We start from the raw sequence: 12,062 nt of genomic DNA on the forward strand, positions 1-12,062 counted from the left end.
ATGCTGTCTGGCTTCCTGGCACCATCCCCAGAGTGAAACCTAAAATCATTGGGATTTTTTTTTTTTATTCTATTCTAGGTCCTCCCCAAAGGTGCCTCTAGAAAAAGCAAACTGCCCTAACGTAGAAAAGGTCTTTTCTAATTATTAATAAAACTCATTGATAGGTTCACTAGTTCTTTCTGGCTACCAACATAAAAACGCCAGGGCTCTAATTATATCTGCATAAAGAAGGCATGTCTTTCCATTTATGATATCCCAGGTCACCCAATCAGAAAGTATATCCAGTGACCACATGACCTACAATGCCCAAACACAGAATGGTGGAGGAGATTGTCCCAAAAGTGTCAATTTCTAAAGGGAATTTGTGGTCTTTGGGGATGAATCGGAATGGCCCTGAAGTTAGAACAGTCAATGATACTGATGCAGGTGGGTTAAACAGATGCTTAGATATAGGGAAGTTAAAATCAAAAGCACTGGGCCCAATCTGCCTGCAGACCGTAAACCAACACTACAACCTAGTCCTGGAAGAAGTCCTCCTCTGACTGGGCTGGTGGGGGAGGGGGTACTTCCTCAGTTCTAAAACACTGGGGGGGTGACTTCCCCCTAGGTGGGTTTGGGAAAGGGGAAACGGCAGAAGGGAAATCTAGGACAATGGACATCCCAAACCATAGCCATAGAAAAACAGAGTTATGAAATCCAACTATTTCAAAACTTCAGCTTTCCAAAGAGAAGTTACCCAAACACCTGAGAAGCAGTGGAAAGAATAAGTTACTTTGAAGAAAAAAATGCCTGGACTTAAGCCAAGTACTACTTTTTCCTTCTAGAATTCTTCCTTCTAAGACTTCTAAACTTCTAAGCCCAGCTTTCTCCATCAGTGAAATGAAAGGAATAATCACGTAACTTTTCCCTAACCTCAGGCAACTAAGATTATAGCAGTTCTTGAGAAGAACAATACGGTGGAAAGTGGAGGGGATTTTTACCGACTGGTATTCAATCTACCCCTCCCTACATCAAATTTTTAAAATAATGGAAATTCTGAGCCCTTGTCATTAAAATAGCAAAAGATAGTCATCATTTACTAACTCAGTCCTCATCACTCTCAGAGCATATGGGGCATGAGACATCTTGTCAAACATATGGTGTTCCAAATGTAATAGTGCTAAATATTTAATATTCCACAATGGTTTACTGTAAATCAAGTTGTGAAGAGTTGTAGGCAAACCACCAACTCCCATAGCAAAGGTAAGTTCCACTTCAGCTTTTCTAAGTAACTTGATTTTCTGTGTTGACCAGCTTTCTATCCAAATAATTCACTGGTTTTTATTTTCCACTGAGGAAAAAGTACACGACCTGATAAAACCACCAATGCTGGTCAATTAATCTCTGCTTAAAACTCCCATATCAGCAGGTCTTTGTGCCTCTGAGCCCATTTTTCTAATTATCCAAGGCTCATTTTCCCCCTTCTCTCCCCAAAGATCATAATAATGGCCATCCTGCCTTTAAAAGAAGTTTTTGACATATATAGATCTTAGACTTGTTAATCATGGTTGTATTTCCTCTTACAACCTCATACAAGTGCCTCACTTAGACCTAGCCAAAGAATAATTATAAAAATCACAATAAAAAATAACACACCATGTACTCAGTATCTACCATTTGTTAAACATCTGCATGCTTTATCTCTAATTCCCATATCAACCCTACATGTAGGTATTGTTATCTGTTTTAACAATCAGGTAGGGACTCAAAGCCTCAATAACTTGGTCAAGATCACACAGCTGACTGGCCAGCAGAGGTGGGATTTAATTCACATCTTTCTGAGTACAAAGTCCATCCAGTTCTGTGCCGCAACTACTTTGCAACCCAAGTGGAAGCTAGACTCACACTGAATCTTCAGAATCAAAAGGCTCTAACAGTCGTATGGTGCATAGGGAGAAAAACTATTGAAGCAGCACTCTAAGCAAATTTAGTGGATACATCAGATAAGACTATTTTGTTTTGAGTGTGGCCCACATTTTTTACGCTAATATACCACCCAAATCTAGACGCTAAAAATTAAGCTAAGCCAAGCCAAAATATAAAGAACAATGAAACACATCAACCTAACCACTTTTTTTTTAACTTAAAAAAACACAATTGTACACATGAAAAAAGGTACAAGAGTAGTATAACCATGTTCTTCCTCTAATGTTAACATCTTATATAACCATAGTACAATTATCAACACGAAGAAACTAAGATGAACACAACGCTATTAACTGAACTACAGACTTCATCTGGAGTTCACCAGTTTTCCCACAGCTGGACTTTGCTGAGAATCCCACATTGCCTTAGTTGACGTGTCTCTCTTAGATTAGAGAGTTCCCCAGTCTTTCCTGGTCTTTCATGGCCTCAATGCTTGTGAAGAATATAGGTAAATTGTTTTGAAGAATGTCTCTCTCACTTCAGTTTTTCCTAGTTTTCCTAAAGATTTGAACAAAGTTATGCATTACTGGGAAGAATACTACAGAAACAATGTGCCCTTCTCAGTGCAGGATAATCAGGGTGTCGATGATGTTGGTAGGTCCTCTTACTGGTGATGTTAACCTTGATGGCCTCATTAAAGTTATGCCTGCCAGGTTTCTCCACTATAAAGTTAGGCTTTTCCCCTTTGCAATTAAAAAATATCTTGGGGGAAGGGCACTTAGAGACTATACAAATATCTTGTTTCTTCTCAAACTTCTGCCCACTAATTTTAGCTTTCATCAATGAATCTTGCCCACAACAATCACGGTGATGTTGTAACGGTAGTTTTCTATTTCTCTCATTCCTTCTACATTTATTAATTGGAATTCTTCTGTAAGGAAGAGCTACTTCTTCTCCCCCTTTATTTATTCAATTATTTATACCATTAAGACTCATGGATATTTTATTTAATGGATTATAATCCAATACTATCATTATTTATTTTGCACTCCGATTTTCCAGTTTGGGCCACTGGCAGTTCTTTCAGGTTCACTCTGTGCCTTTCTAGTGACCTTTTATTTATTTATTTATTTATTTTGCAGTTCCTTACTTCCAGGCACCACAACATGCTCCAGGCTCATCTTGTGATTTCCCTGCCTCAGCCCTAGAATCAGCCATTTCTTCAAGGAGTCCTTGTTCCTTTTATTAGAAAGTGATGTTTAGAAACCAAGATCTAGAGGATAAGTGTGCTCATTGCTAATATGGGGTCATTGCCTCTAGGACATCTTAGAAAACAGAACTTGAAAATATATACATATGCATACTATCCCACATGTCCATCTATGTTTCTGTATTTTTTTAAACTATGAGTTCATACAAACATCTGATTCCAATTCTAAAGGCTTCTCTTATTAGGTTATCTAATATCTTCCCAATGAATCAAGAGAAATGAAAACAGCTTATGCACTTAAGTGGTTTCCAGATATTATCTAGGCCAAGGGTCAGCAAACTATGGCAAATTGCCTATTTATAAAATACTTTTATTGGAAAAAAGTTTTAGAAGAACACAGTTACATCCATTAATTTAGGTATTATCTATGGCTGCTTTCCACTAGAATAAAATAATTGAAAAATTATGACAGAGGTTGTATGGGTCACAAAAGTGAAAATATTTTCTATTTGGTCCTTTACAGAAAAAGTTTACAAATCCCTGGTCTACGCTATGTTTCAATTTTTCACTTGGAAGAGGAGTGGAAAGAATGTGGGTTCAAATACCATCCTTCCACCATTAATTACTAGTCATGTAGCCTTAGGCAAGCCACTGACCCTCTCTGCACCTCAGTTTTCCCCTCCCTTATAATGTTGTGGAGAAGACTAGAGACTTGCTCAACTAATGGCTGCTAGAATTACTTCCACAGGGCAGGTTTCTAGAGTTGATAGAATTTTACACAAAAATAATCTATATTCAGTGGTGATTAGATGGCTAATATAATCCACAAAGTCTACTTGACCTGCAGGGATTAGGGTTTGAACCATAATCCTAAACTCAACACTCACTCCATCACTTACTAGCTAGCTATAGGACCTTGGGCAAGCCACAATATCTTTGAATCTGTTTCTCTCTTCATAAAAGGTTAATATATTCATAAGCCACAAGAAGCTATGTCTATGAATATCTTTATGCCATGGTCCCCAATACCAGTCTGAAGACCAAAGCTGGGATGGCTACATGAATTGTAGAATCAGGATGTGTTAAAATATATGTTCCTGGTCCCAGCCTCAGGTATTCTGATTCAGGAGGTCTAGAATAGGGTCCATACTAAGTATTGTTAGTAAACCCCTAAGGTGATTTTGTTACAGAGCCAGGTCTGAAAACCACTGCTAACAGTAGGAAATGCCATATGAATCCCCTCTGTGACCTCATGTCAGCGCTCCGTTCTCACCAGTATCCTGCTACCTTCCTCTCAGGTAAATGGCCTGTTAAAGAGTTCCTGCAAGTGCTACAGGAAAGCAAAATCTCTTTCTGAGCCACTGCATTGTATGTGTTTACAGAAGATTAGGTCCTACTGGAAATGATTCCCCATGTTTCAGAACAAAATCTAATCTATTCCTTAGACAGCCTCTTCCTTTACAAAAATACACTCTATAAGCCTCTCCTCATTGTGTTGGGTCAGTAAATATGAAACAAAGACTGTGGGGAGGGAACAAGGTAGAGAAAGATGACCAGGGACACCAATAGGAGGAGAGTAAGTTAAAGAAGGCAAATAGGACCTGTTCCCCCATCCCAGACCACCACCCAGCTGACCCCTGCTTGGCAGTGGGGGATAAAAAGCAGATATCAGAGCAGGTACAGGGCCTTATAATCCATAGCTGGGGCCCACAGCAGGGTTGCAGGAATGGGAAACCCCAAGTGGTGGCCCAGGATGGAGATTCCTGAGACCTTTTGGATGTGAAGGACAGATATCACTGAATCCAACGTATGTCATAAATATATATGTGCTGGTGCAGGACCCAGCTCAAAAGGCCAGACTCCCCTACTTTCTCTTACAAAGTCAACAGATACCAAGAAGGATAGGCATATCCAGGAACAAGGATACAGTGGGGGGTTGTCAAATTTAGTGGTATTCAAAGAGCAGCTTTCAAAGTATCTTAACCCTTTCATCTGCCAAAAGCTTTTTTAAAAATTGAAACGAAATTCACATAACATAAAATTGACCATTTTAGTACATTCACAATGTCGTGTAAGCACCACCTATATCAAGTTCCAAACATTTTCATCACCCCAAAAGAAAACTTTGTACCCATTAAGCAGTCATTCTCCTGTTCCCCTCTCTATCAATAGCTTTTTACAGTGAGAAGTAGATTTTCTCCACAATAAGATTTTATGTCGTCACTGTCTGAACCCAATGTTTGTCAAACCTTCTCAAAGACACAGGAACTGGGTGGGAATAGCTTCTGGAAAGGTCTAAGGTAAGTTTTCCTTTCTCCTGTCCTACCCAGTCCAGTGGGAATAGTGCCAAACTCTTCCACTCACACACAAACTAGGCTTGTCGGTCTTATGTGGTCAATAACCATGAGAACAAGTATACATCATGACTTCTCTGAGAGGAACCTCTTTGCTCACCCACAGCCTGAATCACTCCCCAAAATGGGTTCAGACAGAGGTTGACTCTTACCCGCTGCTTCTCTGGGTCCACATAACGAATGCCAAAATAGTCCTTCTCCAGCAAGCTGTAGTAATTGCAGATGTGGTCAATAAGAAACTGCCCTTTGGTCTCCCTCTGCAAAAGAAGCACATTTAAGTTTCAACTAGAGCTCACCTTGTACATTCATGTCTAAAATGTACCTCATTCACACCATAGGTCTGTCCTTAGAGACTGGACTCACTCACTCCAGTCCCTGGAGTAGAGACACCCAAACTCCTTTAACTACAATCCACAGTGAGAAATACTTTTTAAGGCTGTGAATGATTCAACACACACACACACACACACACACACACACACACACACACACACGAAACCAAAGGAACACTAAAAAGAGAGCCAAAGAGACACAAAACAATACCCTGCATCAATGAAATGTATATGTTCTATTTTATTCTTTTATAGGCCATTTGATTTTCCTAAAGCTATTTATGACTCAGAACACTGCTTTAACAACTCAGTACCTAGTGGAGACCCAGAGTTCACAAACCCACACACAATGCACCTGAACGTTTGCTATAATTGCTCTGTAGGTAGTCACTCATTCAGGCCTTAAAATGATCCTATGAGGAAGGTCCTCATATTATGTCTTAAGAAACAGAGGTAGTGAGAGGCTCAGCAGCTTGCCCAGAGTCCCACAACCCATACAGAGGAAGGTAGGAAGTGCCCCAGGCCACCTGGTTATAGAATCTGGACTCCCACAACACCAATTTGTCTCCCTGGAACACTAGTGAATATACTGCAACTCTGCTAGAAGGCACAGTCTGGATGGTGCAGGACTACGGTGAACTGTATCAGATGGAACACCCTCCCTCCTACTAGGAAAGGTGGGAAACCTGCTGCTTCAGGCCTCAAAGCCAACGCATCACATCCATAAGGAAAGGAAAGGCACTGTGGGAGATGGCGGGGGAGAGGAGAGGGCAGACTGGGATTCCAAGTGACCCAAGGGACCTTAGGCAAGCTTTGCAGCTGTTTCACATGGGCAAAATGAGTTGGTTAGATTATTTTTCCTTCTAAAATTCTAGAAGTGAGAGCTTTGTCAGCCAAATCAGATTAAGATGAATACCATTACCACAAAACCCTGTTAATAGCAAAGACTCTTCCAAGCCCTCATCAGGATATTTGATAAGATTAATTTCTGCTTCAATCAAAGTCACTGACAGACCGTGGAATATTTTAGGGGTGGAATGTGAGCTATAAAAATAAATGAATAAATTAGAGATATTAAGTGAGCTACTCTTCTAAGCTACTAAAAATAATTTTGGAAGATCAGATTGATCTGTTACACGATTATCTTTTCATTAGAAACTACCATCATCAGTTCAGGAAGTTGATGAAAAAGCCACTCACTGATCTGGGATGCGCTGCATTGAATAAAGGACTGCGGCATATACGTACATAATATGATATGAAGCCCCAATTCTCCTGAAATTACCTTCAGTTTAATTTTGAATAAACTCTGAGCCTTTACTTCCTTTAGAAGAGGAAACCATCTGATGTAGCTCAAAGAGGGACAAAGCATCAAAATGGAATTTGTTTTTAGATTTCTCTAATTGTGTTTAACCCAGGAGGCTCAAATGACAAGCTATGCCTGATGACTGCTGAATCTAATGCCCAGAACACAATTGATGGATTTAGTTCCTTTTACAGATTTACTCTGTAATGCATCCATAGTTAAGAGGCTGCTGAAGAATCAAATCACTGAACACAACATGAGTCTATCATTTTATGATGGGATTGCTAAGCTCTCTGCATTCAGATTTGCTGTGGTGGACTGCCCCCACCATATATGACACACACACGATATGTGGGTCAAAGCAATGCTTTGCAATGATGTGGGATTAAGCAGAATTTGGTTGGGCCTGGCAGCTAGCATTTTGCCCTGAAGATGTACTCAAAAGTGCAACAGAGATTTTTTTTTAAATGACTGAACACATCAACCAATACATACTCTCATACTACGTAAGACCCTTGAGAAAAGGAAATGCCATTGTAGACTATGTGTTGACTGAAATACACAAATGTGGCTGAAACAGAAATCAAGATCTTCCACAAAAGCAGGGGAGGCCAGTTTCCACGCTTCCAGGCCACCAGGCCCCTGTCCCTGGGAGCACTGCCCACAGACCAGCAATCCTGCAGAGCAGTGGCCTCAGCATCACCTGGGAGGGAGCTGGTTGGAACCACAATCTCAAGCACAGCTCCGGACCAACTGAAGTGAATGTGCATTTCAGCAAGATCCCCTGGTTATTCACATGTTCATTCAAGTTTGAGAAGCACTGGTCCAGGGGAATTTCCCCCATGTGTGAGAAGTGCAAAAATTGTACCTGTCTCCAGACGTCACCAGAAAACAAAGACCAGTTTCCCCTTGAGAATGGTCTACTCCTCAAGTCACAAAAATGAAAGTGTTTTCCATTCTTAAGAACAAACACTGCCTCTGCATCTGCAGGCTACAAGCCAGCCTCATCATCTTGAGATGCTCTGTGTCGCTGCCTCTTGCCAAGAAAGCCAGCTTACAGCCTCATGTTCTGCTCTGCTCTGCCTGGAAATCTGGACAGTGTTCTTAAGGCATTTAACTTCCTCTTATTATCATTTCTGTGCATGAAGCCCAGTTCTCACACTAAATAAAAGACCACCCGGCCCAGTACCAAGGGTCAGAGGAGCCTATTCAGGGTCAGCTGTGTGAGCGGGTCCAGCTGCCAGTTCCACACACCTCACAGCAAGGAAGGGCCTTGGGGTGAACACTGGTTCTGTTCCCAGCCCCAACTTCTGGAATTCTCTGGAATTGATTCTCTGGAATCCACTTGCTTCCTCCTGAGCTTCCTGGACATATAAGCCACTGTTCACCACCCTGACATGCTGCCTAAGCCAGTGCCTGGCACGCTGGAGGTTATCGAATGACTAAATGAGGCATTGCTTTTTCTCATGGAAAACCTGGGGTCTAGGAACTAACGGTGGGCCTCAGGAAGACACTAAAGTCCCCGCATTGGAGATTCCACAAACAGCAGAATTAGCCAACTCTCCCCAAAATTCTTCAAGGTCTATGTGGAGAAGTGATTGTCAAGAATTTCAAGTAGAAGGACTTCCTTTTAATGTCAAAATTTTTATTCTCCCACAAGATAGCAGCTGTACGTTCAATATCAACTAAATGGCGCAGGGGGAGTCAAACAGCTAATATAAATTCTTTAGAACTACTACCTAATTGTGTTTTATCACAACAGGACAGAAGGAAAACATTAGGACATGTAAGTGTGTGATCCGTGCTTTAAGAAAGTGCCTTAAGTACAGACTTTGGATGTTGTCTCTAAATGAGGTTATATAGTCTCAGAAATGCACTAACAGCATTGGAAAAAAAAAAAAAGAATGTATTCATCACACACATTTAAACTTATGTCCCAATACTGGTCCTCACCACCTGCAGTACATGGTGAATTGATTTACATATACTGTACTTAAAATATCATGAATATAATTATAATTTTTTCCGTTGTCATTTTTTTTAATGTGTTAAAAATCTAAACCGGGGCCCCTGAGTGGCTCAGTCGGTTGAGTGTCTGACTTCGGCTCAGGTCATGATCTCGCAGTCTGTGAGTTTGAGCCCCACATCGGGCTCTGTGCTGACAGCTCAGAGCCTGGAACCTGCTTCAGATTCTGTGTCTCCCTCTCTCTCTGCCCCTCCCCCGCTCATGCTCTGTCTCTCTCTCTCTCTCTCTCTCTCTCAGTCAAAAATAAACATTAAATTTTTTTTTTTAAATCTAAACCAATGCTAGTCAAGATATGGTCTATGGATCGTGTAAGACTGTAAACTCTTTGTTACTGGTTCTGCATGAAATAAATGCAGAAATTAAGAGTACTTTATTTTCATTGCATGTGTGTGTGTTTTAAAGTTTATTTTTGAGAGAGAGAGAGACAGCGCAAGTGGAGGAGGAGCAGAGAGAGAGGGAGACACAAAATCTGAAGCAGGCTCCAGGCTCTGAACTGTCAGCACAGAGCCCAATGTGGGGCTTGAACTCATGAACCATGAGATCATGACCCGAGCCAAAGTTGGACGCTCAACCAACTGAGCCACCCGGGCGACCCTCATTGTGTGTGTTTTTGGGTTTGTTTGTTTTAACAAGCATTAGTCCAAAACAAATTGAAGAAACAAAATCTAGTACTGGTCTCACCACAGAGTTTGAGATGCTCAGATCTAAACTGCCACCAGGTTCTGGGTTCTGTTTGGGCTTTCTTTACTCCAGGAGCCTCAATGTGTAAAGAAAGGGGTCTGGGTCCTCTCTCCACCTCCTCTGCCCATTTTGTGACAATTCTTGGAGTGTGTATTGATCCCTGAATTTTTTGCAATAATATCACATTCACTCAGGACCCTCTCCCATAGCCTGAAAAGGAACCTAATTTTTGTAATCCCAAACTAACCTACTTTTCAAAAAACCCATCTCTCCTCCCCACCCCAAAGTATGTACTGGAAGGAAAGAACAGGCCACTATGTTAGAGTCTGTTTCCACCACTTACCAACTGGCTGACCTTAAGCAAATCATGAAATCTGAGACTTCGTTTCTTCTTGTGTAAAAGAGAAATAATGGTACCTTTCAGAGTAATCCATTGGGGTGGATTTGAGACTCATTTATGTATTTGTTAAATATCCATCATGCAAGACACTGGGACAGGGATTAGAGATCGTGAACAAAACAATTTATAATTTCACGGATCTTAAGATCTGGTTTGTAAGATGTGAAAGCAGTTTGCAAACTGCAAAGCACTATACCCCAGTAAGAGGTCATTACCAGAAATATTAAGAATTATCTGAATTTTAAATCTTTGTATCTGATTTCATAGATCCTTTTAGATACAAAGAAAGTGAGAGTAATATTATTTGCCTCCCAGCATTGGCCTCTTGGCAAAGAAAAAGTGAACAGAGACAAAGAACCCAGTTCTGTTGCTTAATTCCTTTTGCAACTAATTGAACTCAATTTTGTTGCTTAACTCCTCTTGCAACTAATTGCAGATGGTGCATTTACTTCGACTCCCTAGTTCCACTGAAGCAAAAACAAAATATTTGTGCTTAAAGAAGAAGAGCAAGAGAACTCAATTGGCTTAAATCAGCCATGGCTTGCCTTCAGTGAAAAAGCATGGCATATTTCAATCCCTAATTCCTAAAACTCCAAAGCAAGACATTTTTGCTACCGTTTAGACACTGGTTACATGAGGAGAAGAGTACCGGTCCAAAACTACCCAATGTATTGCTACAAATCAAGGTGTAGAGTTAGAACAGCTACCTTTAGGGATGAAATAAATATCATGATAATTAACTATTCCTTGAACATTTATCATACACCAAGAACTATGTTACTTACTTTGCACTTAATATCCTGACAACCCACTGAGGCAACTAATATTCTCCCCATGTTACAGATTTTTAAAAATTGATTCAGGAACATTGTTTGTAAGGATGTCAAACCCTGATCCAACACCTATGCCCAAGATATTGGAGGAACTCAATTCACCTATCTGCTGCCATTCTCTAAGCAGACACAGAAGAAACAATACAAGAATTTAGGGGCAGTCAATATCAAGTACCCCGATTCCTTGAATTGAGACACTGGCAGAAAAGGGCACTGGATTATCCACCACAACACCAGGCCTGGACAGTTTTATAAAATACAAACCGCATTATAGATGCCATTGGTTAGTTGCCCAGCATCCATACACCACTTTGTCATTCCTAATAGAACCCAAATTTTGTTTAGGTATGTACATGCATACACGCAAATAACATACATGCACACAACTACATGCAAAGTCCCTGAGCTTCAGCAAACTATAACTCACCCCTAACTCCAGGGATCAAGCTTGGCTTGAATCCCACCCCTCTTGTCTGATTAGTTCATGAAAGGACACATGACCCAGTCTAGACCAATGAGACATGAGGAAAAACTGGAGTTTCTGGGATGGCTCTTGTTCACTCTCCTGAGAGAGCTTCAGGAAGACACTTTCTCTTCCCTCTGGATGTTGTTATACAAAGGTGTGGAGGCCTGGAACTGTTGTAGCCATGCTAAAACCAGGCTGAGGATGAATCCAACAGGGCAGAGCAAAAATACTCACAGGGAAATAGAATCTGTGTCTCCAGATTACAAACATGATGCTCACTTTAAGTGTGAACTTCCAGGATTGCCAACAAGATTCCTTGTTGTTTCAACTAGTACAAATTGGTTTTTCTGCTTGGTGCACTCAAAATTTTCCACTCAAGAGAGAAAGTGAATCAATGCCTCAGGCCAAGGCGAGGAATACAGAAAAGACAATTTAGGGCCAGTGGGAAACACAATCACAGAGATTATCAACTAATGAGCCAAGGAGCGGAGTCCATCTACCATGTTTTACTTGACCAACATGGTGTCTCTGCAACTTTAAATTGGGATC

The 12,062-nt window shown here is 40.8% G+C and overlaps 1 protein-coding gene across 2 annotated transcripts in view; it reads right to left on the bottom strand.

The window, feature by feature from the left end:
* Positions 1–12,062, bottom strand: part of FRMD3 (FERM domain containing 3) — a 307,593-nt gene that overhangs the window by 150,387 nt on the left and 145,144 nt on the right. For both annotated transcript variants that reach the window (XM_043567036.1, XM_043567035.1), the window contains exon 2: positions 5,622–5,726. In XM_043567036.1, the coding sequence (XP_043422971.1) occupies positions 5,622–5,726 (105 nt within the window). The remainder of the gene's footprint in view (positions 1–5,621; positions 5,727–12,062) is intronic.

This window comes from Prionailurus bengalensis, chromosome D4 (genome assembly GCF_016509475.1).
Source record: "Prionailurus bengalensis isolate Pbe53 chromosome D4, Fcat_Pben_1.1_paternal_pri, whole genome shotgun sequence".
Classification (NCBI taxonomy): domain Eukaryota; kingdom Metazoa; phylum Chordata; class Mammalia; order Carnivora; family Felidae; genus Prionailurus; species Prionailurus bengalensis.